This window comes from Megalops cyprinoides, chromosome 15, assembly GCF_013368585.1.
Source record: "Megalops cyprinoides isolate fMegCyp1 chromosome 15, fMegCyp1.pri, whole genome shotgun sequence".
NCBI classification, from domain to species: Eukaryota; Metazoa; Chordata; class Actinopteri; order Elopiformes; family Megalopidae; genus Megalops; species Megalops cyprinoides.
Window position 1 is genome coordinate 24455129 of NC_050597.1, and position 24872 is coordinate 24480000.

Consider the following 24872-nt stretch of genomic DNA (forward strand, 5'->3'; position numbering starts at 1 on the left):
TATTAGCTCTTGATGCATCCAATATAACGAGTTTGTTTTCATTTTACTCATAACCCTAGCTAAGATGCCTTTAAAAACGCAGACAGCAGACCGCCTACTGGGCACAGCAGAGATCACCAAGTCAGTAAGATACGGTATATATCCACACGAAACTAGAAAACTACCTATCCACACACTGTAGATCCACTACATGTTCAGCAGGTCTCTTCAGTGTAGAGTTGTGCAGTGGGCGCCATACAGCATAAATCAAAGGTCTTATGTGAATATATGTTTACATTAGTCTGAGCTAAGGGGGCGTCTAGATTTTAGGCAGCAGTAAAAAGGTACTTACGCAGACCCATGGGTGCTTTAGGGCCTGGTCAGCAGTGATCCTCTTGGCCGGGTTGATGGTAAGCATCTGGTTGATGAGGTTTTTGGCCTCAGGGGTGACCGTGTCCCACTCGGGAGAGGGGAACTGGGGTGCACAGAGAGAGTAAAAGGAGCATGGGACGTCACGGCGAGCCACAGAACCACCGCAACCTTTTTTCCGGAAGATTCCGGGCAGCTCTTCAGACTCGTATGCTTTTGAGACACTTCAGGGACACAACCAGAAGCTTTTTGCAGGAGCAGATACATTTGGTCTACAAGGACTGACTCACGGCTGACTCATAAAAAATTAAAGACAGCATTTTCATAGAATGGGAAATCTGCTTTTCTTGGACAACCACCAATTAATGCAGGGAGTTCCAAAAATGCAGGGAAATACAGTTTCTTTGGATATGAGATCCCAGAATCTGTTTTATGAAATTCTAACCCACAGCAGAATGAAGGGGTCTGTGCTGAGATTCAAGTAGGCCTAGCCACTGAAACTTCAGCCACCAGGTCTCAATTAGTCATGAACACAGACACACATACAAGCATACAAGCAAGCATACGCGCGCACACACACACACACACACGCACACACAAAAGCATGCACACACACACACACACACACACACACACACACACACACACACGCACACGCAAAAGCATGCACACATACAGACACACACACACGCACACACAAAAGCATGCACACATACACACACACACACACACACACACACGCACACACGCACACACAAAAGCATGCACACATACACACACACACACACACACACATGCACACACAAAAGCATGCACACATACACACACACGCACACACATGCATATACACAAATAAAAGCATGCGCGCGTGCACACACACACACAGACACACACACACACAGACACACACACAGACACACACACACACACACACACACACACACACACACACACAAAAGCGCGCACACACACGTGCACAGAGCAGACGTTTGGCCGCAAACAGCGCGCTCCGCTGATCGATGCCCTCTGCGGTGGAGATTAATTCAATTAGAGCCACTGAAGGGCCGCGGGAGGAAGGGAGCGTCACGGCGCTGTCTTCCACTGCACCCAGCGCCCGCACTAATGCAGCGGCTGGTCCTGTAATCACATCTCTTCCAGATGGAGGACCCCTGTCACACCCTGCCTCGCAGTGGCAGACAGCGGGCCGCGGAGGGCGTGGAGGGCACGGAGGCATGGAGGCATGGGGTGGGGGGGTGGTAGGGGCTGAAAAACTCCAAACATGCGATCCTGTCACTTAATGGAACTTGTAATTGAATCGCATGGTACGTTCATTAAAATAATCCATCTAATCTGTCCTCAGAACATGGATTTATGCCTCCCCGCGGCTCACGCGTCTCCCGCCGCCGTGATTGCACCGGCGACACGTCGGATCGCTTTTCCCGCTTCCGCTCGGGCTGCCGGGCGAGGTGTTACACGGGGAAGCGCGCTTCGAGGGGAGAGAGACGCGAGAATGACGTCGCTGCGGCGCCGCGGGGCCGGCTGCCACTTCTGCCCCATCCTCTCTGCTAATTAGCTCCCTCAGACCGTCCTCCGCGCCAGCACATCCTTCCAGCGTTACTTCGAGGAAAAAAAAACCTTCGCTCCCCTCTCACAGCGGTGGAATCCGCAGTTCATTAAAAACAAATAAACATACGATTAGCATATGCTTACATGTATCATGTACATTCATTTCTTTTTAATAGTTTCCCCTGAATGTGGAATTACTGGCTATTTTGATGTGAATGTGTGAAGACTGGGGGTAAAAACCACACAGGCTGCTCCTCTCAGACACAGACAGCACCTCCTGTCCTGCGGCAGACCACTCTCCCTTCCCCTGTGCCAGGCTTTTTGCTGCAGGGAGACACCAGAGCCATAAACCCAATCCACCCCCCCCCACCCACCTCACAGAAAAGCACCGGGCTTCCCCTGATTGGATAACAACCAAGACTGAGGACCACATCGTATTAGCGTCCGTCTCTGATTTATGTTCGGCGGGGGCGGGCCGAGGAGACCTCACTGCAGGTTGACTGCTCAGACCGGGGCGAGCTTTAATCAGGCACTTTCGAGATCGTCCATGAGAGTGCGCGAGGGTGGCATCTGCCCACGCCCCATGCCCCCACACCCCCCACCCCCGGCACAGCCTGTCCGGCACACCCCCTCTCTCTGCAATGCGTCTGGCAGTCCTGACCGGATCAATACCGGTAGCGCAGCTCTCAATTGCGGCCAATTAAAAATTAACGAGAGCGTCAATCTGGGCCCTTTAGCGGCTGACACACTCGGTCCATTTGGATCGATGCTAACACCCCCCCCCCCCCCCCCCCCCCCCGACACACACACCCCCTTCAGGATTGCGTGGGAGTGAGACTGGAAGATGGCCTGGCTGAGGGAACCTGGGGCGCCCGCCACGTCTGTGAGTCCGTCTGCTTTTACAGAGCGGGCAGGGCTTCACCCGCACTGACAGACAGACAGGGGGAGTGACACTTTCAGGGCCCCACCCCCTCAGCACCGCCCTCCCCGGAGGCTCCTTCAGACCCTTTTTCGCCATATACTTCCTCCCATCAGATTCACGCTAATCACCGGCGCTGCTAAAAGCTCTCATCATCCCCCACTGAACGGGCAGAGCCAAGCACGCATCTCCACTGAGACTGAACATACAGCCTGAGCGTGTCTGGAAGTGAGACATGGCACCAACATCCAGCTTTTAAGAGACCTCTCATGTCATATCAGTGAAGTAAAGGCCATCCAGCATGGGAAAGCCACTCATGTCTGAAGGCCAAAAGAGGTTTACTATTGCAGGCACTTTGTGAACTAGCAACTAATCATTGCTTTACAAAACCTTTCACCCTCTAGTGCCTCTAGTGGTAAAATATTGTAAATGAACAAGGTTATGAATCAACCAGACATTCAGTCTCTCAGTAAGCCAGTCAGTGTCTGAGGGAAACTGTTTACTTTCTCCGCTTGCTTCCAAAATCAGAACCACTCCAGCCAAGGAGGCCCAGGGACTGCCACCTCTGCCTTAGACTACAGCTAACTGCTCAATAAAACAGCACTCACGTCGTACGCTCCAGCCTTGATCTGCTGGTAGAGTTTGTGTTGGTCTTCGTCCCAGAAGGGCGGGTATCCCACCAGGAGGATATAGAGGATCACACCTGTACGGAGACACAGGGGCCATTACACCAGGTTGTTGGCCGCCAGCTTGGCATGCTGGGACAGGTGCCTCAGAAGGCTGGAGGACTCACCGCAGGCCCAGATGTCCACGGGCTTGCCGTAGGGGTCCTTCCTCAGGACCTCTGGGGAGAGGTAGCCCGGAGTGCCCGCAAACCCTGCGGAGAAAAAGCCGAGTCATCTCAGGGGAACCAGACCGCCACCAGACCAGAACCCCCTCCTGGTCCCGCGTTTCCCTCAGTGAGGAACACAACCAACATTGCTAATTACTGCCTGCGCAAATCACTACCATCGGTTTCACACAGAAAGTACTTAGTATTATCCGCAGTTTAAGAAGACAAAGCATCTGTGCGCCAGCACTCTGGATGATCAAAATGGATCCTTCTGCACTTGCGAGTATGAATTACGATAGTCTGCCAAGCTGTGTTCTTTTCCTGTTATGCAATACACACAATAAAATGTCAACGGCGCTGCGAACAGCGACTACAACTGAAAGTTCAACCAATAAGAGATGCTGCAGCTGACACTTTGACCAACAGGAGAAGCTGCAGTTGGCACTGTGGCCAATAGGAAAAGCTGCAGCTGGCACTTTCACCAATAGGAGAAGCTGAAACAGACACGGCAGTCCAATTTAACCAATGGTCAGCCTCCGACAGTGCAGGCTTGGACGAGTGACGGAGGTGTGGAATGCTCTTACCGAACCATGCTTGTTGGTCTCCCTGAACCTCGATGGCCAGGCCAAAGTCAGCAAGCTTCACTGCCGCACCCTTCAGCTTGCTGGCCAGGAGCAGGTTCTCTGGCTGCAGACAGACAGACGGACAAGCAGACAGACAGACAGTCACAAAGAGGGGTAGAAAATTACCTACACAGAGCAAAATCCTCTCACCCAAACACTGTGCAAGCATCAGCACAGTGTAGTGTGGTAGTGTCAGCAACACTACCACAGTGCACACACCCTCTAACAGCATCGTGAAAAGGTGAAACCATTTTAAAAAATCAGAAGGCGGGTGACAGAGAGACATCCTCTCTGCCCATGTTCACAAGCACAGCACCAGGGCACCTTCCTACCGCAGCAAGGTCAGCCCCAACCAGGCAGGGGGGGTTGGGGGAGGGACATCAATTTCAACAACTTGCGGTCAGAGCATCCGTGCTGAACACCAGACGGTTATGGGGTTTCCGCCCTCAGACCGAGTCACGCCAGAGCCCCGCGCCACAGAAACCCTGAGCAGCTCTGTCCCCCGATGCCCAGCCCGGAGGCCGAACCTTCCCATGCTGCTCGCGTCTTCACCCTGACTCTGCACGCTAAGTTTGCGCGCTGACTCACGCGGCCCGACCCGCAGCGCTGCTACGCTCAGCACTTTCCCGGGCCCCTGCTCAGCTGCGGCTGGGCCTTAGCGACCGCGGAGCCGGTCGGTGCACACGAGACGCCCCTCCCCAACCTCCTGTGTGATGCTGTCCTGCTGGCACCTTCCACACTGTACACTAAAAGCCTTGCTGTATCAATAACAAACACTAGGGGGCAGTGAAAAAAAAACACGAAGACGGAGACGAAAGCAAACCCTTGCAGTGCCACCGAGGTCCAGCTGCTTTCACAGAACATGAGCTGCCAAGCGCTTTTGTTTATGTTTTAAGCGGGGACCGTTTTAGCACAGGTTAACCTAGCGTGACCTTTTGCAAAAAAACCTCTATATTTGGACTGGGAGAGTCAGACGCCCTCAGAAAAAGGTCAGTCCCTTCAAAAGTCCTTAATTCTATTTTTCTTCCCCCCCACTCCGTGGCCACAGAAATATGGTAACGAGGTGCTCTGCTGAAACAGAGTTTTGGAGCGCTGAGGGAGTCTCATGGCTTAATATTCCTCTGGGGTTCGTGTTATTAAAGGTTAGACAGCAGGCTTGTTAGGCTAGCCACGCGGACAGGGCTTCCAGTGTTAGGGGAGCGGGGGGAGGCACCTGGCCCCTCAAGGGGGGCTGCGTACAGCGTGGCACGACCCCCGGACCCCTGAGGGGGTGTTCGGTTTGCGTGCAGGGAGGTACGCTCGACGCCTCTGTCACGTCTCCTCTGTCACCGGGGAAAGAGGAGTGATGACACCAGTGTGATGAATGAGAGGTGGCATAATGAGTCCCCCTACGGTCCGGGGCTGGCGCAGCCGTGATGTCACGCCCGTTGCTGTGGCAACCCCCCCCCCGCCGCACACCTCTCCCTTGTTTACCTACGGCTCGCGGGGCCTGGGTCAATGCCAGGCAGGTGGCATGCCCGCAGCTAGGGGTGGGGGGGGGGCATTCGCGAGGGTTAGATTGAGCTAGGGGGGGGACTCAGACAGTGGGGCTGTGTATGTTTGTGAATGAGAGACACAGGTCTGTTAGGCGAGACTGGTACGGGCGAGATGAGTCTGCAGGGTGAGCCACGGCTTTTCACAGAAGACTGCCAGGCCAGCGATCTGGAGTGAAAACACACGTATAAAAGTAGCAGATGTATAAAAGCACTGCGCTCCAGCCCGACCCTGCCCACAACGCCGAGGCAGCTCCCTCCGAGACGGCTTACTCCACACGCACAACGCAGGCCACGTCGTGCCTTTTTTTCTATCAATTCATAATCACTGGGAGATGAGCCGTCGAGCGCAGGGCGCATAATCCCACACGAAATAGAGGTCGCCGGAGCCTGCGCCTTTCTCCCCCTTCTCCACAGAAACGCTCACGGGCCCTTTCACACTACAGCAGGCGCATGTTTAATTGCGGGAGAGGTCCGCCTTTCTGACATTTCGAGACGAGCAGAGAGACTTTCAGCACCTGAAGAGGCCGAGGAAGCGCTCAGCCTCCTATGAGAAAGCAATCAGCCCTGGCGAGAGAGAGGCGGAGAGGCGGAGAGGCGGAGAGGAGGAGAGGAGGAGGGGGGGGAGAAAAAAAGAGAAAAGAAACGTGACGCAGCACGTCGCCATGGAGACGGCGATGCAGCCTTAATCCGTGATGTTGCCGTGGCGATGGTTACTCACCTTGAGGTCCCTGTGCACGATGTCATGCTGGTGGATGTGATTGACGCTCTCCAGGATCTGATTGATGCACTGGCTGAGGGAGGGACAGAGACGGCCGCATCAGCACAAATTACTGACAGACTGGGCGGGCGCGCACGTGTGTGTGTGTGTGTGTGTGTGTGTGTGTGTGGCAGCACCTTGCCTGGTTTCGTCAGGTACCAACCATCACAAATCCTGACACATAAAGAGCCCAGAAAGCAAGAGGGAATGACATTCGGCATCTCGCCTCCTTGCCAAAATATATTTCACATAATGACGTTTAGAAGTGGTCACATGACTCACGCTCCCTCTGCCTGGGTAAGCAGAATCTCTTTGTTACTCCAGCCAAACAGCTTTTTTGTCGTGTTTTTTTTTTTTCTGTCTTCGCTTCATAAATGACTTTTTAAGGAGAGCTCGTGGCGCTGCGTTGTTGATTTCAGGCTGTTCTGACCCGCTGCTGCCAGTAACTGCCACTGCCACTTATCTGATGTTCCCGCCCGCAGAGCGGTGACCACGGCCCTCTGGGTACATCAAAGGACGCGCTGCGGCGGGAGCCGGCCCACAGAACGGCCTGGGGCCGCACGGTGCACAGAGGCCGCTGTTCCCAGCCAGGCCAGGGGGGCGATGCAGAGGGTGATGGAACAGTTTCGGGGGTGGGGGGGTGTGTGTTGTCTGTGCAATGGTCTTGGTTTTGTTCTCTTTAAACCCCTCGTAAACATCCCCTGGTCTGTCCATGAAGCCTAAGCCTATAACATGACAAGCATTGACTGGGGGTTGGGGGTGGGGGTTGGGGGTTGGGGGCTGGCGGGGGGGCACAGCGTGGAGTGGGGGATGGAAGAAGCCATGACACAAAGAGAGGTAATATAATGGAGGAGGAGAGGGAGAGATGGAGCGAGGGAGAAATAAAAGCTCTTAAAATATTCTCTCGTGTTTTGCTTTCAAGCGATCGGGAGAAAAGCGTTTCTTGTGTCCAAATTTGGCTAAATCTGCGGCCTGCATTCCATTCCATCAAACAGGCACCAGAGCCCTCACCAGCAAACAAGCCTCTCCCTCTCCCTCTTTCTCCCTCTGTTTCTCTCTACTTCTCCCCTCCCTCTCTCCTCACTCTCTCTCTCCCTGTTTTTATCTACCTCCCTCTCTCCTCCACTCCTTCTTCTATCCTCTATCTCCTCTCCTCCATTTCTTTCTGTCTCTCGCTCCTAACTCTTTCCCTCCTCTGCTCTTTCTCCCCAGCTCTCTCTCTCTCTCACTCTCTCTCTTTCACTCTCTCACCCTCTCTCCCTGGCAGTCCGAGGTCATAGTCCCAGAGGCTTCCTCGCACCCCATCAGATTCTTTTTACTTCTTTTTTTGTTTATTAAAAGAACAGTGCCAGTTCTGCTCAGCCCAGCCTGTGTTTGTACCCTGCAGAGCAATAACACTTCATGGGTAACTAACCATTTGGGCCAATGCCCTCCCATTGTGTAGACTGCTCTCGTTCTCTACAAAACCCCCCCACCCCCCCGGCCCGCTCCCTGATGGAGTGAAATTCCTGCCCTCCTCATCGTATGCCGGCTGGGAAGGCTTTGGTGTGATATATATACGGCAGAGTCAACAAACGCCTGAAGAAAGGCAGCAGTAATGATGCCCTAACCCCTCTGCTAAAAGGCCAGGGAGCAGAGGGAGGAGGAGAAGGAGGAGGAGGAGGAGGGGCAGGGAATGAATGGAGCTGAGGCTGTAGCCTATGCAGGAAGAATACTAAGCACAGGAGTCAATGGCTTGCCCCAGGGTGGACCCCATGGGGCTGCCCTACATGCTGCCTGACCTAAAGGTGACAGGGCCCCAGGAGAGAGGTAGGCCTGCACTAACTGCTTCGTGTTGGTGCTGCTCAGGCATACATCATGGAAAATACTGCCTTAAACTTTTCTGCATTACAAAATCACTTCATAGTCTGTGATAGAAATTACTTTTTAAATTTAAGCATTAGCCAGTAGTTTAAAATGCAATGAGAACTAAAATGACTCATCAAAGCATTATGTAAAAGTAATATTGTTATAAAAGTTTTTTTTAGAGATTTAGAGAGTATTTAATTTAGAGACATTTTAGGTTTTCATTTCCTACACTGTACACACCACCAAATTGAGAGACTTGATTGTCTTGGTTTTTTTTTTCTGTCTTGTTTACTAGAAAGTGACTACTGTGGCCATGTCTAGCGGTGACCTGTAATTTCAAAAAGAACACTCTGAGATTGCAAGACATCCGACTCCAATTTCCTTTCTCCTGTAGGGCGTTACTGTCTGCTCTGCACAATAATGCAAACACTCCCAACAGCGGGACTCCAGACACACTACTGGTCCACCGTGTGTGTGTGTGTGTATGTGTGCGTGTGTGAGCGTGTGCTGTTTTATAAACTTGTGCTATTTTATAGATTTTTCATTTCATCGCTGTGTTTCTGGGAGGCAGGTGAAGGCGTTCCTTCACAGTGACACTGTCTTATTTCAATATGTATGTATTTATTTAATTTATTTGTTTAAAAATAATGGATAATTTCTTAACTGTCCCAGAATTTGCTATTAGCCAAATTTCATGTCTTCATGTTTCATGCCTTCATCCACGATCAGCATTTCCGTTTTTTCCTGGGTGGGTGTCTGTAAGCTGAAGTGTGTTTCAGGAATAGAGGGTGTGTGTGTGTGTGTGTGTGTGTGTGTATGTGTGTGTGTGTGTGCGCAATGCGCTCCTGTCCCTGTTTCCTCCTGCTGCGTCCCACACGTGCCGTTACATGCAACCTCGTGATGACGAATCCGCCCGCGTCTCTCGCCGGCGAATTGTCACTCGCGCTTAACGCAAACTGTGAGGACAACAAGGGCGTATGTGTGTGTGCGCGTGCGCACGTGTGTGTGTGTGTGTGTGTGTGTGTGTGTGTGTGAGCGTCTCCATAATCGAACCAATCCCCCGCCAGTTTGACCTCCCCGTTGCTAGCTGCTGCTCTGTATCCATGGCAACAGTAAATTCTAGTGCCCACCTTGCGTCGGCCTCGCTGTAATACTCTCTGGCAACGATGTCTTCGAACAGCTCTCCACCGGTGACACTGCGGAGGGAAGGAAACCAACAGGAGACTCAGCGGGGAGAAAAACAACGGGCCGTCAATGCGCAAGCGCTCAGCGCTGTGGAGAGATGCAGCCACATACATCAGTCACCACCAGGGGCAGCATATTTGAGTGTGATACGAAAAGCTTTTTTTCCAGGGGGTTAACGTTACCACTGCGTGAAGTGTAATGGAGAGGGCTTGCGTGCTGACAGGAATCGCCTGACGAAGGCCTACAGTGGACAGCTGATATATTTGTTTGTGGTTCTCCATAGTGAAACCAGCTCTAACAGGGCACAACAATGGTGTACTGGTAGCATTGCTAACAGCAGCAGCCTGCTTTCTTGCTTATTGTTTTTTTTTTTTTTTTACTGTGGATGTACAGGTACACCTTCCCTTTGTTCTGAGGGATCAAGCAGCCCTTCCTCCCAACACCTGACTTAGGTCTGTGGGCAGGAAGGGAGGGGGGGAGGCACCGCAGGGGAAAGACCAGAGACCCGACCTCGGACACACGTCCCCCGAGAGGCGGTACAAGCTGATCTCTGTAGTGTTGGAGAGGGAGGCAAAGTGGCTGTCATTAGCAAGAGGGAGCGCAATGCACTGAGCACCCAGCGAAGTTTTAAGCGTGGCTCTGTCTTCGTTATCTGTGGGGCGGTGTGCTTCGAGTGGACGACATGTAGCTGGGAGATTCAGCGACTGCGCCTGTCACCAAATAACCCCCTCCGTGGGGAAAAAAGGCACCCTGGGACATTCTGTGACCAAATAAGTCCCAGGGCGAGCGTGCGGTTGGACGTGCCAACCATTTCTAACTCAACCGTATATGGCCCAGTGACTCACTGCCTTACAGTTTGTCCAGCCAAGCACTTTGCCTGCAGTTCACTTTCACCCTGGCTTCTTCACCCCAAAAATATGACCTAATTTAGAAGTGTAATTAGACAAACATGCTGAATGATAATTGTTAAGCTCTTTCGACTGCAACTGTAAGTCAGAAAACTTCCCTCTGTGCCCTTAAGAGTTTCAGATTAGCAAGTGCGGCTTTGCGTTTCAGTACTTTACCATTCAAACTTGATTATGCTACATTTGCGTACCAGACGCTCTTATCCAGAGCAGCTTGCACAGCTTACAATTTGAGCATGTTATCCATTTATATAGCTGGATATGTACTGATGCGATTCAGGTTAAGTACCATCCCCAGGGGTACTACAGCACTGGCCTGCTGCTCTTGAGCCCTGTGCCACACAGCTACACACTCAGGAGGTGCACCGCACACAAGGGGGGCTGCAGCCGGCAAAGAGAGTAGGAATGCGGTGTGTGTGTGTGTGTGTGTGTGTGTGTGTGTGTGTGTGTGTGTGTGTGTGTGGCTGGGCAGGTATACTCACAGATCAAAGACGAGGTAATGAAAGCCTTCTTCAGAGATACTGTCGTGGAGTCGGACTGCCAGGGAGACAGAGAAGGTGAGAGAGAGAGAGAGAGAGAGAGAGAGTGAGAGACATCAACGAACGCGCAACCCGACCTCCCGCCACCGCCTGCATGCCCAGGCCACCGAGTGACGCACGTGCCCCGCTCCACGTCCCCCTTGACCCCCCCCGGGCAAGCCGCCTCGGCCGTCAGCAGTCATTAATCACGGCCACACGTCTGAGCGGATCCAGGGTAAAGATGGCAGGTGGGAGAGCAGGGTCAGGAGCGACGGGGGGCCCTCACCGTCCAGTTATCCCGGCCTGTCAGCCGCTCTCCAGCGGGGGCAGAGCGGGGGTATATCAGCCCCCCAGCTCTGCTTCCTGGAAGGAGAAAGGAGGAGAAAGCACCCCCCTCCAAACCCCTCCCCACCGTTCCTGTCATCACGACTACCGTGTCCAGAGAAGGTTAGGAAGAGCCGTCCCCTTCCAGCTGGGGGTTCAGAGCCCCGCGCCTCAGACAGACAGATGTAATCTGGGTTACACGCATTAACCCCCGTGACCAGCCAGAGGACTCGCACCTGACGCCATCGTGACGTTCAGAGAGGACCGGTGAGTCAGGCTGTGATGCGCATGGTGAGAGAGGGAGGGGGAGAGGGACAGAGAGGGGGGAGACCGGGACAGTGAAGGTGAGAGGAAGGGAGAAAGGGAGAAAGAGCGAGAGGGAAAGAAAGAGATGGAGAGCGAGAAAGGAAAGGAGAAAAGGAGAGAAGAGAGAGGGAGAAAGAGATAGAGAGAGTGAGAGAAGGGCAAGAGAAAGAGAGACAGAGGAAGAGAGGGAGAGATGAGGAGGGAAAGAGAGAGAGGGAGAGGGACAGGGAGGGAGAGAAAAACAGAGGGGAGATAGGGAAAGAGGGAGAGGGAGATGGAGTGAGTGAGAGAGGGAGGGAGGAAGGGAGAGAGATGAGAGAGTAAGAGAGGAATGAGAGAGGCAGAGAAGAAGGAAGAGGGCAAGAGAAATGGAGAGAGTGACTGGAAATGAGAAAGAGAGAGATAAGGAGGAGAGGGAGAAAGAGGGGGAAAAGAAGAGAGAGGGAGAGAGAGAAGGAAAGAGAGGGGAGGGAGAGAGTGAACGATGGAGGGGAGGGGGGCGGCAGCTTGGCCAGGGACAGAGGAGCAGTGATGCTGCAGTGCAGCCTGGTTCTGCTGGTGTCAGATGTGGCAGTGGGTATAAGGGGCTATGAGCTAAGAGGTGGCAGCTGCTGTGGCCGTCCCCCGCGCCCAGAAGCCCTGCCGAGCCTGTCATTCCGCAGAGGGAACAAAGCCTTCCCAGCCTCCGCCCTCAGGGCACAGTCTAGCAGGACACTGTGTGGATGCTGTGTGTGTCACTACACCGGCCAAGCGATGTTCAGAGACGAATGTCTGAGTGTATGTGTATGAGCAACACGGTTACATGCCACAGAAGCAGGATGTGTGCATGTGCGCGTGTGTATGTGTGTATGTGACTCTGCATGTGTGTACATGTGTGTGTGTGTGTGTGTGTGCACATGGTTGCCCTCTCCCCCGTCAGTACTGAGTGTAACAAGTCACGTCCCACCAGCCCTGATTAACAGAGGCCCTTAGAGCACAGCAGACTGTCCTTGTACAGCAGAGCACAGAACAGCTCACACAAGGGGAGACAGGCAGGGGGCAAGGACAGAGCGAGAGAGAGAGAGAGAGAGAGAGAGAGAGGGATGGAGAGAGACCCAGAGGGCGGGGGCAGCCAGCAGTGTTACACTCTGTGAGGGAGAGAAGGGAGAGAGAGAGGGCTAGAGAGGGAGAGAAAGAGGGATAGATAGGGAGGGAGAAGGAGAGAGGAGAGAGAGGGAGAGAGGGAGAGAAAGAGGGAGAGAGGAGAGAGAAGGGAGAGAAGGGAGAGAGGGAGAGAGAGAAAGAGAGAGAGAGAGAGAGGGATGCAGAGAGACCCAGGGGTGGGGGTGTGAGAGATGTTTTGAGGGAGGGATGGGGGGGAGAGAGAGAGGGATAGAGAGGGAGGGAGAGAGAGAGAGGGATGAGAGGGAGAGAGAGGGGAAGATTTTATGACAATTTTGTGATATTTTGATATAATATTTCAGTTCTGTTCAACATAATTGTCCCTTCTTTTTTCTTCTTTTTCTTTTTTTAATGTGTTTATGTATGTGGCTTTGGCAATAATGTTGCTGTAACGTTCATGCCAATAAAGCTTTCTTGAATTGAACTGAATTGAGAGGGGAAGAGGAAAAGAAGGGGAGGCTCAGTCGGGGTGGGTCTTAGCCAGCAGCGCTGCCCTGAGAGGGAAAGAGGGAGAAAGGGAGAGAGAGAGGGAGAGAGGGCAAGAAGCGGAGAAAGAGGGACGAGGAGGGAAAGAGAGAGAGACTCAGAGTCAGGGTGGGCTGCTGCCGGCGGCCCTGCGTTCTGCACGCGCTCGCCTCTCTCCTTCTCGATTGCTCCTTTTGTTCAGAGTTTATCTGCAGTCCAAGCAGAAAACATGACCAGCTGTCCCTTTGAGAGAGAGGTGAGACGAGGGGAGAGACGGAGACGGAGACAGAGAGAGACACGGAGAGAGAGAGAGAGAGGGAACGCGCCTTAGGGGACGGAGAGCAATCTGGGACGCTGAAATTGGAATGGGAGTGAGCAGGGGAACAGTGAAAGTGACAGAGGAGGAAGAGAGAGAGAGGGAGGGAGAGGGAGAGAGCAAGGGGAGAGAGGGATGAAGAGACAGAGAAAGAGAGGGAGAGGGGGAAAGAGAGAGGGAGAGAGAGGAGGGGAGAGAAGGAGAGAGAGAAAGAGTGAAAGGGAGGAGAAAGAGAAAGACAGGCAGAGGCCCGCAGACAAGGTCAGAGACAGCTGAGGAGGGACGGGGGACTGAGCGGGACGGTTGGTCGGCAGTGCTTTCGGTCGCAGAGAAAGGGGCTCTGGGACAGGGCTGGGCTAATCATTATCGCCGCGCCTCTGGGAGGACGGCGGCCCGGCGGGGCCTCAGGCTCGGCCGCCGTGCCCCCTCTCCTCTCCTCTCCTCTCCTCGCTGTCGCTCTCTCTCAGTGTTTAATTACACGTTCGCTCTGCTCCACGCTTGCGGCCGCCCGCTGCCACCAGCCCACCTCCCACACCCCCGCGCGCCTCACCAGCCTATTTATATCCCCCTCTCCTTCGCTCTGCCTCTCCGCCGCTCTCCCGCCTCCCCACCTTCAGCAGGAGAGCCGGTGATCACGGGGTTCAGGAGAAGACCACACAACAGCAGGCTTCCACACGCGCGCACACACGCACACACACACGCACACACACACACACGCACACACACACACTAAAACACATACAAAAACACACATATGCGCACGCACACAGACACAGACACACACAGACACACACAGACACACACACACACTAAAACACACACTCGCACGCATGCACAGTCGGATCCCGAGGGGGTGACGTCAGCGCAGTGCGATTTCCCTGAGTTTGCATGCGGTGGAGGTCTGGCACTTGAGCTCGGTGGTTCGTGCACGGCGGGCCGCACAATGCAAATCCGGCCCCATCGGCTCTCTGACACGCTCCTTCATTTCCCTCTTCCCTGACTGCAGCGCGCTGACAGAGAGCAGGCGTACCCAAACACTGCCGCTACACAGCAACCAGGGAGCCTGCGGAGCCGGCCCACACTCAGCGTATCGCGCAAGGGCAACGCTCAGCTTTGTGCTGCATCACTGTTAACTGTCACATCACCTTTTTAAAAACATTAAGAGCGTTAAGCATTTTCTGCTTCCTACGTCTCTACTATTACTTACAAAAAATTATAAAATTTAAAAATAGTTGAGATATTATCATCATGATCATCATCATCATCTTTATTTTATATAGCTCAAATCATGAAGTATTTGCAGGGCACAACACATGAAGATTAAAATATTTCATATCGCATGATACAGTCCAAAAGCAATGGACATAAAATGATTAATTCACAAAAAACTAATTTTATATTATAGACCAATGCTGACAAAAGCCACAAAATACAGGAAATTCATGAAATCACCTCTGCATTAAGTTTGGCCTGTGCACTGCTAAGGCTTTCCAGTACTCTGATGTGATACCTGTTACAACAGCTTCAGCTGTAAGTTTCAAATGAGACACAACCGAGCTGCAGTGCATGCTGGGTAAGCAAACTCACCGATGTTGGGGTGTTTAAGCAAACGACAGATCCGGGCCTCTCGTTCCAGTTTTTGATGATCTGAGAAAGGAAAACAAGACAAAGCGTGCTGTGAAAAACAGTAACAACCTGCTGATGGGACCCGAAGGATTTCCCACTCTCAAAATCACACGATTTAACACTCCCACTTAGACATGATTTCGGTGACACAGGATTTCACAATCTGTGATGCAAGATTCTAGGGATACATGATTTCATATTCCCCGCTGCACCACGATTTCAATAGAACATGATGTCATACTCCCAGTGATACATGATTCCAGCAAAACATGATTTTGCAAAGTCAGCGACACTTAGAGGCTTTAGAGGCGTAAGATTTCACACTTCCAGTGATACATGATTACAGTGGCGGACATTTTCACTCCCCCGGTGATGTACGATTTCTAGACTGCTGCATCAGTGTAAAGGCCAAACCGACTGCATTTACAAAACAGAGAGACGACGACAACAACAGCAAGCCCAGGAGTCTATAAAGCGATTAAGACCCAGCTTTACAGCGTGGCTGACGGCTGTAAAAACGGCCTGGCTGTGCTCACTGAAACGCCGGTGCTCCGTCCTGCGTCGGCGCCGGCCTCGCCCGTCGGCCCAGCGCAGGGGGGAACGCCGTTCTCTGCACCAGCGGACGCCGAGCACAGGCTGGCGCTCCGCCAACGCCGTCACACCGCGCCGCGGAAACGGGCGCCGGTGATGTCACTGGCCCGGGAGAGGCGTTGTAGCTCAGCCGTGGGGCTCGCCTGTGAGCCGCTGAGCTCTCCCGCGCGCCGTATGCAGAACGCACACAGATCCCTGTACCCCCAGCGTTAACGAGAAGGGCGCTGCGGGTACGCGGCGTAATGGTGACGAGGCACCGATATCTGCGCAATTAGCAGGAGAACGGGGGCCGTCGGGCAGGAATAATGATACCGTTCTGCCCCTTTGCGCACATGCAATGTGAGAGTGAGAGAGACGGAGCAAAGGCTGGGTGAAAGAGGGAGAGGAAAAGAAAGAGAGAAAGAAAAGGAAAGACAGAGACAGAAGAGAGGCGTGCCCGCTACCCCCGATGAATGATCTGCCACAGACTGTGTCTACAGGAGGTGCCCTGGACACCAAGCCAAAGGACACGGCACGGTCAAAACTGTAGCTGCTCGTGTGTAGCATATCTGAAGGCAAGTATGAGCATGGAAGCCTGGAAGAGTTTAATGCAGCCATCACCTGCTCTAAGACGCAGAGAAGAGAGAGGCCTAAAAGTAGTCAGCTGAGCGTTAAAGAGGAAACGACCCCGCCTATTGTGCTGTAAATCGCTCTGGATAAGAGCGTCTGCTAAATGCATGTAACGTAATGTAATGTGAAAAGACTAGGCCACACTGTGCGCACACACACACACACACACACACACACACACGCCTGCACTCACACACACAAACGCACGCAACCTTGAGCCGGTTCCACTGAGGAGAGAGTCTATCCGCGGCTCTGGAAGCACAAGGGCCGCGCTCGTCCTCGCCGCATTCACAGCCGCTAATTCACAATCAAAGGGAAGGGGAGGAATCTGACCTCAGCGGGGGGAGACGATGCTCCCAGCCCGTCGGCGAAAGCGGAACGCCGTGCCTCAGCAAAGCACCGGCGCGCATCCCGCCGCTGCCGCTTTCCAGCAACGCTCCCGCCCGACCGTTAGAGGAACCAACACCGCGCAGGGGGAACCGGCCGAGACGCACCACTCGGGAGTGGGCAGAGCCGCCCCCGGCGATTACGGAACTGATTTTGCCGCCAGCATGCGGGAGGTTCACACCCTGACTGTGTGCTCGGAACACGCCGAGGAGGGTAAATAACCTGAACCGCTTTAGCAAATACCCAGCGTTTGAAAGGGATCACACGCAGTCGTGCGTGCTTGGCCTCCCTGAATGACGATGTGCAACAAACAAATACAGTTGTTTAATTACAACGGGCTGGATGGGAACGCCTCTCTCAGTGTGCAGAGCTACTGCAGGCTGCACTGTGGGCATGTGCGGGGCACGGGTCGGTGTTTATACGCTGACGGAAGTAAAGACGGTCATAAGTTCACTTGGTGAGAGACAAAACAAGAAGGGTCAGCGGCCCCTCACTAACTCTTTCTGATCCCCTGAGTGGTTACCGCGGCTACTGACCGAGGGTGAATCGAACCGTGTTAACCTTGGACAACCCCCCCCCCACCCCCACCCCCCCTCCTGTTTAAAGATCTGCGGTCTGGAGAAAGCGCACAGGTGTGATGGCTTTAAACTGGGGGGGGGGGGTGTTTGATTGGATGTCAAGCGCATCCCTTCTCAGGGAAGTGACCTCAAGTCCCCTTTGACAGCGGCAGCGAGGGTGACGCTGTCGGGTTCAGCTTAAAGTTCAGAGACTCTGTTTACGGTGGGAAGATGCTCATTTCGGCATCCGTGCAAATGGAAAGTGACAAACGACACAAGATATGCGTGTTCCCGGTCCGTGACACATCCATTGGCTCCCATTATTTTAATGAAGTGACAGCGCATGAGTGCTCGGCTGTGGGCCTTCACCCGGCAGGCTGAGGGCGAGGGCACCCAGCCGATAACGGAGGCAGGCAGAGACACACGCAACGCTTCCTCCGAATGTCTCACAGTCCCAAAGCAACAACGACAAGATGCCGAGAAGAGAGAGACAGACAGACAGAGAGAGAGAGAGAGAGAGAGAGAGAGACACACACAGAGACCGGGATAGAGAGAGGAAGAGAGAGAGAGCTAGCACTCGCACAGCCCTTCTTTGACCTTTGACCTTTGACATATGAAACTCAATGGGTGTAAAATTAGTTTCCAGATCTACAGCAACAGCCTGAGATGTCTTCCTTTTAAGAAAACAGTGGGCACAAAAGTGGGTAAAGAAAGAGGTGAACACCCGTCTCCTGTGACACAGCGCTCTGGGGGACGTCAAAACTCCCTTCGCATCGCGTTGCGAACATTATCCAGACGTTGAGAAAACGTTACGCAATGTCTGGAAACTCGCACGTGTGTCTGGGGCAGCCGGAGAGGGAGGGAAAGCCCCTCTGGGGCTTAGGGGTGATTGCTGAGAGAGAAAGGGCAGACCGTGACGTGGCCCAGAGTGGTCCCATCGAGCTGTCAGTCAGCGCTGAGGTCGCCCGGGTCACGCAATCCTGTGAGCAGAGCAGCCCTGGCCCAGTTTCACCCCTTATCCTCAAAACTCCACCTGCCCCCTCCTCTCTCTGACAGAACGCCGCCGTCTCACTCAGACATGCTAAAACCCACCCCTGCTACACTCCCTTCACCGGTACGCTGCTGCCCCTCTCTCACTCAAACACAGCCTTCACCCATCTCTCCCCTCCACCAAACACAACCTTCTCCCATCTCTCCCCTCCAGCAAACACGACCTCCTCCCAACCTCTCTCCTCCACCTGTATAGCCACCCAAACATGACGCCCCCACCTCTCTCCTCTAGCTGTAAGCTGTGTCCCACTATCACCCAAAAATGACCTCCGCCCATCTCTCTCACCTGTACGCATTCAAGTTTCATGACCCCTACTATTGGATTAGTGACACTTAGAACTGTCTCTGCTCTTGGCTTGACATTTTTATACGCACTTTAGCAAGTCGCCAAATGACCGTGATAATATGAATGTGTGATATCACAAGCTGCTATTTAGGCCTTCTCTCAGCCAAACACATGCTTTTCCAGACTTCCATACTTTTACAGACGTGCGCTGTACATGAATCTAGCAGCAGACAGCGAAGGATTGGAGGAGCCGGCAAAACACAGCAAAGCCTCACAAAGCTCGCCTCACACCCTCGCCACGGGCACAAGCAGCTGTAAAAACCAGGAGCTCTGAGGTTAGCGCGAGGCCAGCGATAAAATAAAACAGCAACGATCAATAAAGAGATCAAACAATTATTACACCGGCTCATTCACCACCCTCTCACAGAGAGCTCCTGTACGGCTCGGAGAGCTCCCGCCACTCTTTCAGCAGAGAAAGACTTTAAACCACCGGGAGCTCTCTCAACGGTGGACAGCCGCGCTCCCTCAAAACGCCGAACCGTGCCTCAAAACCATGGGAAGCCAGCCTCCTCTGCACCTGACGCCTCGCGGGGAAGCCAGAAACGGGAACGGTCATCATCACGAGTGATAAAAGGAAGCGTTTCCCCGATATGCAAACACGAGCGGGGCGGACCGGGCAGCGCCTCTCCGCCCCACCGCGGGCGCCTTCTGCGGCACGCAGGGGCGAGGCTGACGCTCAGGTGATACGAGCCACGCCGCACGCGACTGTTATCGCTCGCCAGACCAGAATTAGGTCACACGTCTGTGCGTTGACTGATTTTGCATTTGAATGGCCCGTAAACGATGTCGGCTGACAGCGAAATTGCACACGATCACGTGAGGCCCCTGTGTCCCACGAGCACCTGGTATCAAACATCGGGAGCCTCAGATCCGGAGAGGTGTGGCCTCTGAATAACAAGGGGTACGCTGTGACACACACGCGCGCGCACGCACACACACACACACGCACACACACACGCTCGCACAAACTGCAGCAGCAGAATTTGATTCTGTAAAATTAGCCTCCCCTGACTGTTCTCTAATCCATTCTCTGTCTACCCAAACTCTAGCAGAAGGTTGCTGGATACAAGCAGCACAAAGCGGTTCAGAGAGGGGGGGGGAGAGGATTGAGCGGGTGGGAAGGGGGTAGAGGATGAAGGGGGTGAGGATGAAGGGGGTGGGGATGGAGGGGCAGCTGGGGTAAGCAGGTGAGGGCGGGGTGTGTCGAGGCTGAGTCCGAGGCCAGATGTTAGGCTGCTTGGGACAGATGTGCGCTCTCTGGAGCCGGACACAGAGGGCAGGGATGAAGCACGCCTCTCTAATCCCCCCCGCCACGCTCCTGCCTCCCCCCAGGATCGGGATTCGGTAACAGGGACAACAAAACCTCCAATTAGGCTCTCAGATTCACTGCAGAGAGGAGTCTCTCCCCAGCCCGCCTCGGCCTACAGGACAAACAGACCCAGGGGTGGGCAACATTCGTGGTCCTTCCCCCAGAACATTCCCGAGGATCAGCTCCCTCCGAGCAGAATGTTCCCTTGTTCCAGAGTGACTTTGCGAAATGAGGGACAGAAATAACCCCACTTCTTCAGAAGGCTTTGTGTCTGCCTTCAGGAATTCAGAGCCGCAGCATATCTGTGACGCTAGTCATTCGCAGTGACTGTCCACACACACTGACTGAAACTCGAGGTACACCCGTCACCGCGTGGCACTGCAAAGAAGGAGCCCGACTGCATTTCTGATACACACTGGGGTTAATTTCTTGCAACAGTGAACCGGGGGGGGGGGGGGGTTTGCCACGCTGCTGTGTCATTACTGCTGCTGAGCAGGAGACTCACATCCATACCCACAGACACATACACACACACACACACACACACACACACACACACGCACACATGCACAAAAACACACACATACACACACGCACATATACACATGCACACACACATGCACACACACACGCGCATACACACACGCACACATGCACAAAAACACACACATACACACACACACGCATATACACACACACACACACACGCACAAAAACACACATACACGCGCGCTTACACACACGGATGCATACACAGGCGCAAATGTATACACACAACCTACCACATGCGCTCACACAGACAGACAGACACAAACACACATACAACACATAGACAGATGATAAAAAGCAGGCAGGGCACACTGAGTGCCTTCAAAGCGCTGGGGTTAGGCAGGGCTCAAAGGCTCTCCCCTGCACAAACGCACACACAGCAGCCGTGCTGGCTGTAATTCTGACCACACTGTCAATGCTGCCTCTCCCTCAGAGTCTGAGCACACACACATACACACACACACACACACACACATACATACATACATACATACATACATACACCCGGCGCGCGCACACACACACACACACACACACACACACACACACATGCACAAAAACACACACATACACACATACATACGTACATACGTACATACATACATACATACATACATACACCCGGCGCACGCGCGCGCACACACACACACACACACACACACACACACAAACACACACACACACACACACACACACACACACACACACATATACACACACGCACAAACACACACACACACACACACACACACACACATACATACACACACCGGGCGCGCGCACACACACACACGCACATGCACACACACGCACAGATGTAGGTATACACGGGGAACACACACTCACACACAGCCTGCTGATGGCCCTGACAGGGGAGTGGCAGACCGCAGAGGGAAGAGTGTGCTCTGGACAGTGAGAAAGAGAGGAAGCTGCTGAGCACAGGGCCCTCTCTGTAGCTCTCCCTCTCTCTCTGTATCTTTCGCTCTCCCTCTCTTTGTATCTCTCCCTCTCTCTCTCTCTGTATCTCTCGCTCTCCCTCTCTCTCTCTCTCCCTCGGAATCTGTTTAAAAAAGGGCACAGATCCACAAAGCATTCCTCCGACACACAGTCATCTCCCACTCTCTGTCGTACCCTCACATCTCCCACTCTCACTCTCCCTATCTACCATGCACTGCTGTTCTCCCCCACTCACACACACTCGCTCACACGCAACACACTCTCACACTCACGCTCTCACTCTCACATTTACACACTCTCACACTCACGCTCTCACTCTCACATTTAGCACACTCGCACACTAACACTCTCACTCTCACATTTTACACACTCTCACACTCACGCTCTCACTCTCACATTTAGCACACTCGCACACTAACACTCTCACTCTCACATTTTACACAATCTCACACTCACGCTCTCACTCTCACATTTTACACACTCTCACATTTTACACAATCTCACACTAACACTCTCACATTTTACACGCTCTCACACTAACACTCTTGCTCCAACACACCAACATCGGCACTCTCGCACACTCACACTATTTGCAATGACAGTTCTTACGCTGCACGTATTCCATTGCATTCACATGTTGATCTCAGCACGCACTTGTGATCTCAGCACTATGTTTAGCACTGACGCTTGCTCATACGCGGTTAGCGCTGTCCTGTTTGTGCAACTCCTCGTGCCACTTGATCAGATGCACTGTGTACGTCGCTCCGGATAAGAGCGTCGGCTAAACGGCAATAATGTAATAATGCGAATGTTTAACCCTTCCCGCTCCCACACACTGCACAGCACCTCCGCTGGCTGTCGATCACGGAGCGCGCTTCTTAGAAACAGCACATCGCAGACATCTGTGGCGTTAATGGTCATCTGAAAGTCACTTTCCCACTGTCTACAGCAGGACTGGGATCTGAGCTGCGGCCGCGCGGGCTCCTCCAGCCCCTCCCCCTACTAGTCCATCAAACATGATTGGTCCCCTGAGAGGAAATGGGGGTAATGCTGGTCACACCACAGTAACCATGCTGATGCATGTTCCGCCTGGGTACCTGGGGTGTCCCCTCAGTCTCCAGGACGTCACGGTGTGTGTTCTCAGCAGGCAAGCGGCCTTCTGACACTCCTTTGTAGAATAATTTTCAGTCGCTTACTAAAAAATTACTGTTTACCAAGTTACAGTTACCAAGTCAGCGCCTGCTTGGAACTCGGAACCCCCTCTCAGGTAAAGGCTAAGAAGTTTGTGACAGGGAACCCCAGGGAAAGTGTTCAGTGGGCCGTGCTGAGCACGCTCACAGTCGCCCTCACAAGGCCTGCTGATCAATGCTGGCGCATCCACCCAATCGCTTCCCCCTATCCAGCTTTTTATTTTTCCACAGATCCATGCTAGCGACACTTTAAAGCAGGACTGAGACCAAGCATTTGACCAGGAGTTCCCAGAATGGAATACTCTGATCTGTATTTAAATGCTTGCCAATTAACAAAAAAAGAAGAAAAATCCAGAAAAAAATCCAGAAAACCCAAATTCATGGGTTCTTTGTCATCAATACACATGAACAACAGCTTGAGAAGCGTGACAGGTTCTGCGTGTAGAGGGAGTTCTGGACTGTGTGAGATTTTTTCACCCATTGGAAACAAAAATTGACCGTGTTCAGGAAAAAAGACAGTGACAAGGCCATTTACTTGCTAACATCCAACCTACTTTAAAAAGAGCGGTCAGAAGTTGAATGATCTGCTCTCAACAGAGTGGACAGGGTCACAACTGGACAGAGCGAGGACATCATCACCTCCTCAACTATGCCTGCGGCCTGTCCACAATCAATGCACAGCTGACCAGATCCACCGGGCCAGCCGTCCCCTCCCCTACAGCATAGCCGACTCTATCTCTAAAGGCCTGTAGAACCAGTGCTGGCCTGTAGCTTCATGACATGACCACATACTGAAAGCAATCTGGACAAAATCACTTCGAGGGCAGCAGCCACGAGGGACAAAGATGCTCGGACACACAGACTAACCCCATTCAAAGACACAAGTCGAGAGAATGGGAAAGAGGAAGCATTCGTGACAGAGACCAGCCTGGCCACAGGGGACACGCAGGTCTAGCCTTGGGATATGTCAAAGACGAGGCCGGAGGAGGGCGTTTACAGGGATCGGACTACAGCTCTCAGCCCTACAGCAAGGCAGGTCATTCCACAGAGAGGATGACAGGGTCCAGAACCCCTAACTGCCAGGCTGCCTGTTGTACCCTTAAGCTGAGGGCCTTTAGTAAATATCTAGCTGTGTAAGAGGATAAACTGCATAACTCACCTCACCGCATAAGGGTAACTTAACTCTGATAAACACCCATTCCATATCAATTCCAGGAATTAACTGTAATTCAATTAATGAACTGGATGTTGTCCAGAACTGAACTGACAAAATTGAAATATAGATATATAAATACACACACACATTATACGTTGTATATACATACTCTGTATATCTATACAGCACATATATATATATATACATATATATATATATATATATATATATATATATAAATATTAAATACGTAACATATAATGTACAGATGGTATGAAGAGGCGGAGAAGGCTTTTAGCAAGGTGTGCAGTGTAAGGTGTGCAGTGTAGTTCTGAGTGGATTTATACAGTATAGTATTACTTACATGTTACTCACATGTTCTTTCACACAATATAAAAAAAAACCTGAGGTCAGGGTAAACTTTGCTCACAGTACCAGGCCGTAACGTGTGTAACACTCAGAATGTAAACTATAACATTCTAAGGCAGACCTTTGCAATCAATCTCAGATATCTTCATTACCTAGCAGCATTAGTGCTGGACATCCAATATCCGGATCGCTTACGGCCGAAACGCTGGAGCGAAACTGGACCCCTCTCCAGAACAGTTAATCTAATGGCACTCCTCGGGACAGGGGTGTAGGATGTTACTCCTCCATCTAAGGTGGGGGGGGGCTCTAAATCAGGGTGGTTGTGGAAACGGCACACTGTCACACACCACTGCTAGGGGGAAAGCAGATGGAACAGTGTGTGTGTCTGTGTGTGAGATTGTGTTTGTGTGCATATTTGTGTGTCCTGGCTTGTCTGTATGACCGTATCTGCACCTGGACCATGCTTGTCTGTCTGTCTGTCCATCTGTTAGCTGTGTGTGTGTGTGTGTGTGTGTGTGTGTGTGTGTGTGTGTGTGTGTGTAGGCTGACAGCCCCCCCCCCCCTGCTC

General features: G+C 52.6%; 1 protein-coding gene across 27 annotated transcripts in view; it reads right to left on the reverse strand.

Annotated features, from left to right (window-relative positions):
* The window catches only part of camk2g2 (calcium/calmodulin-dependent protein kinase (CaM kinase) II gamma 2), an 80135-nt gene that overhangs the window by 23917 nt on the left and 31346 nt on the right, over window positions 1-24872 (reverse strand). For all 27 annotated transcript variants that reach the window (XM_036546392.1, XM_036546393.1, XM_036546398.1 and 24 more), the window contains exons 3-10: window positions 15196-15255; window positions 11001-11055; window positions 9559-9624; window positions 6542-6614; window positions 4250-4352; window positions 3627-3710; window positions 3442-3536; window positions 332-454 (exon numbers count right to left, since the gene is read on the reverse strand). In XM_036546392.1, coding sequence (XP_036402285.1) covers window positions 332-454; window positions 3442-3536; window positions 3627-3710; window positions 4250-4352; window positions 6542-6614; window positions 9559-9624; window positions 11001-11055; window positions 15196-15255 — 659 coding nt within the window. The remainder of the gene's footprint in view (window positions 1-331; window positions 455-3441; window positions 3537-3626; window positions 3711-4249; window positions 4353-6541; window positions 6615-9558; window positions 9625-11000; window positions 11056-15195; window positions 15256-24872) is intronic.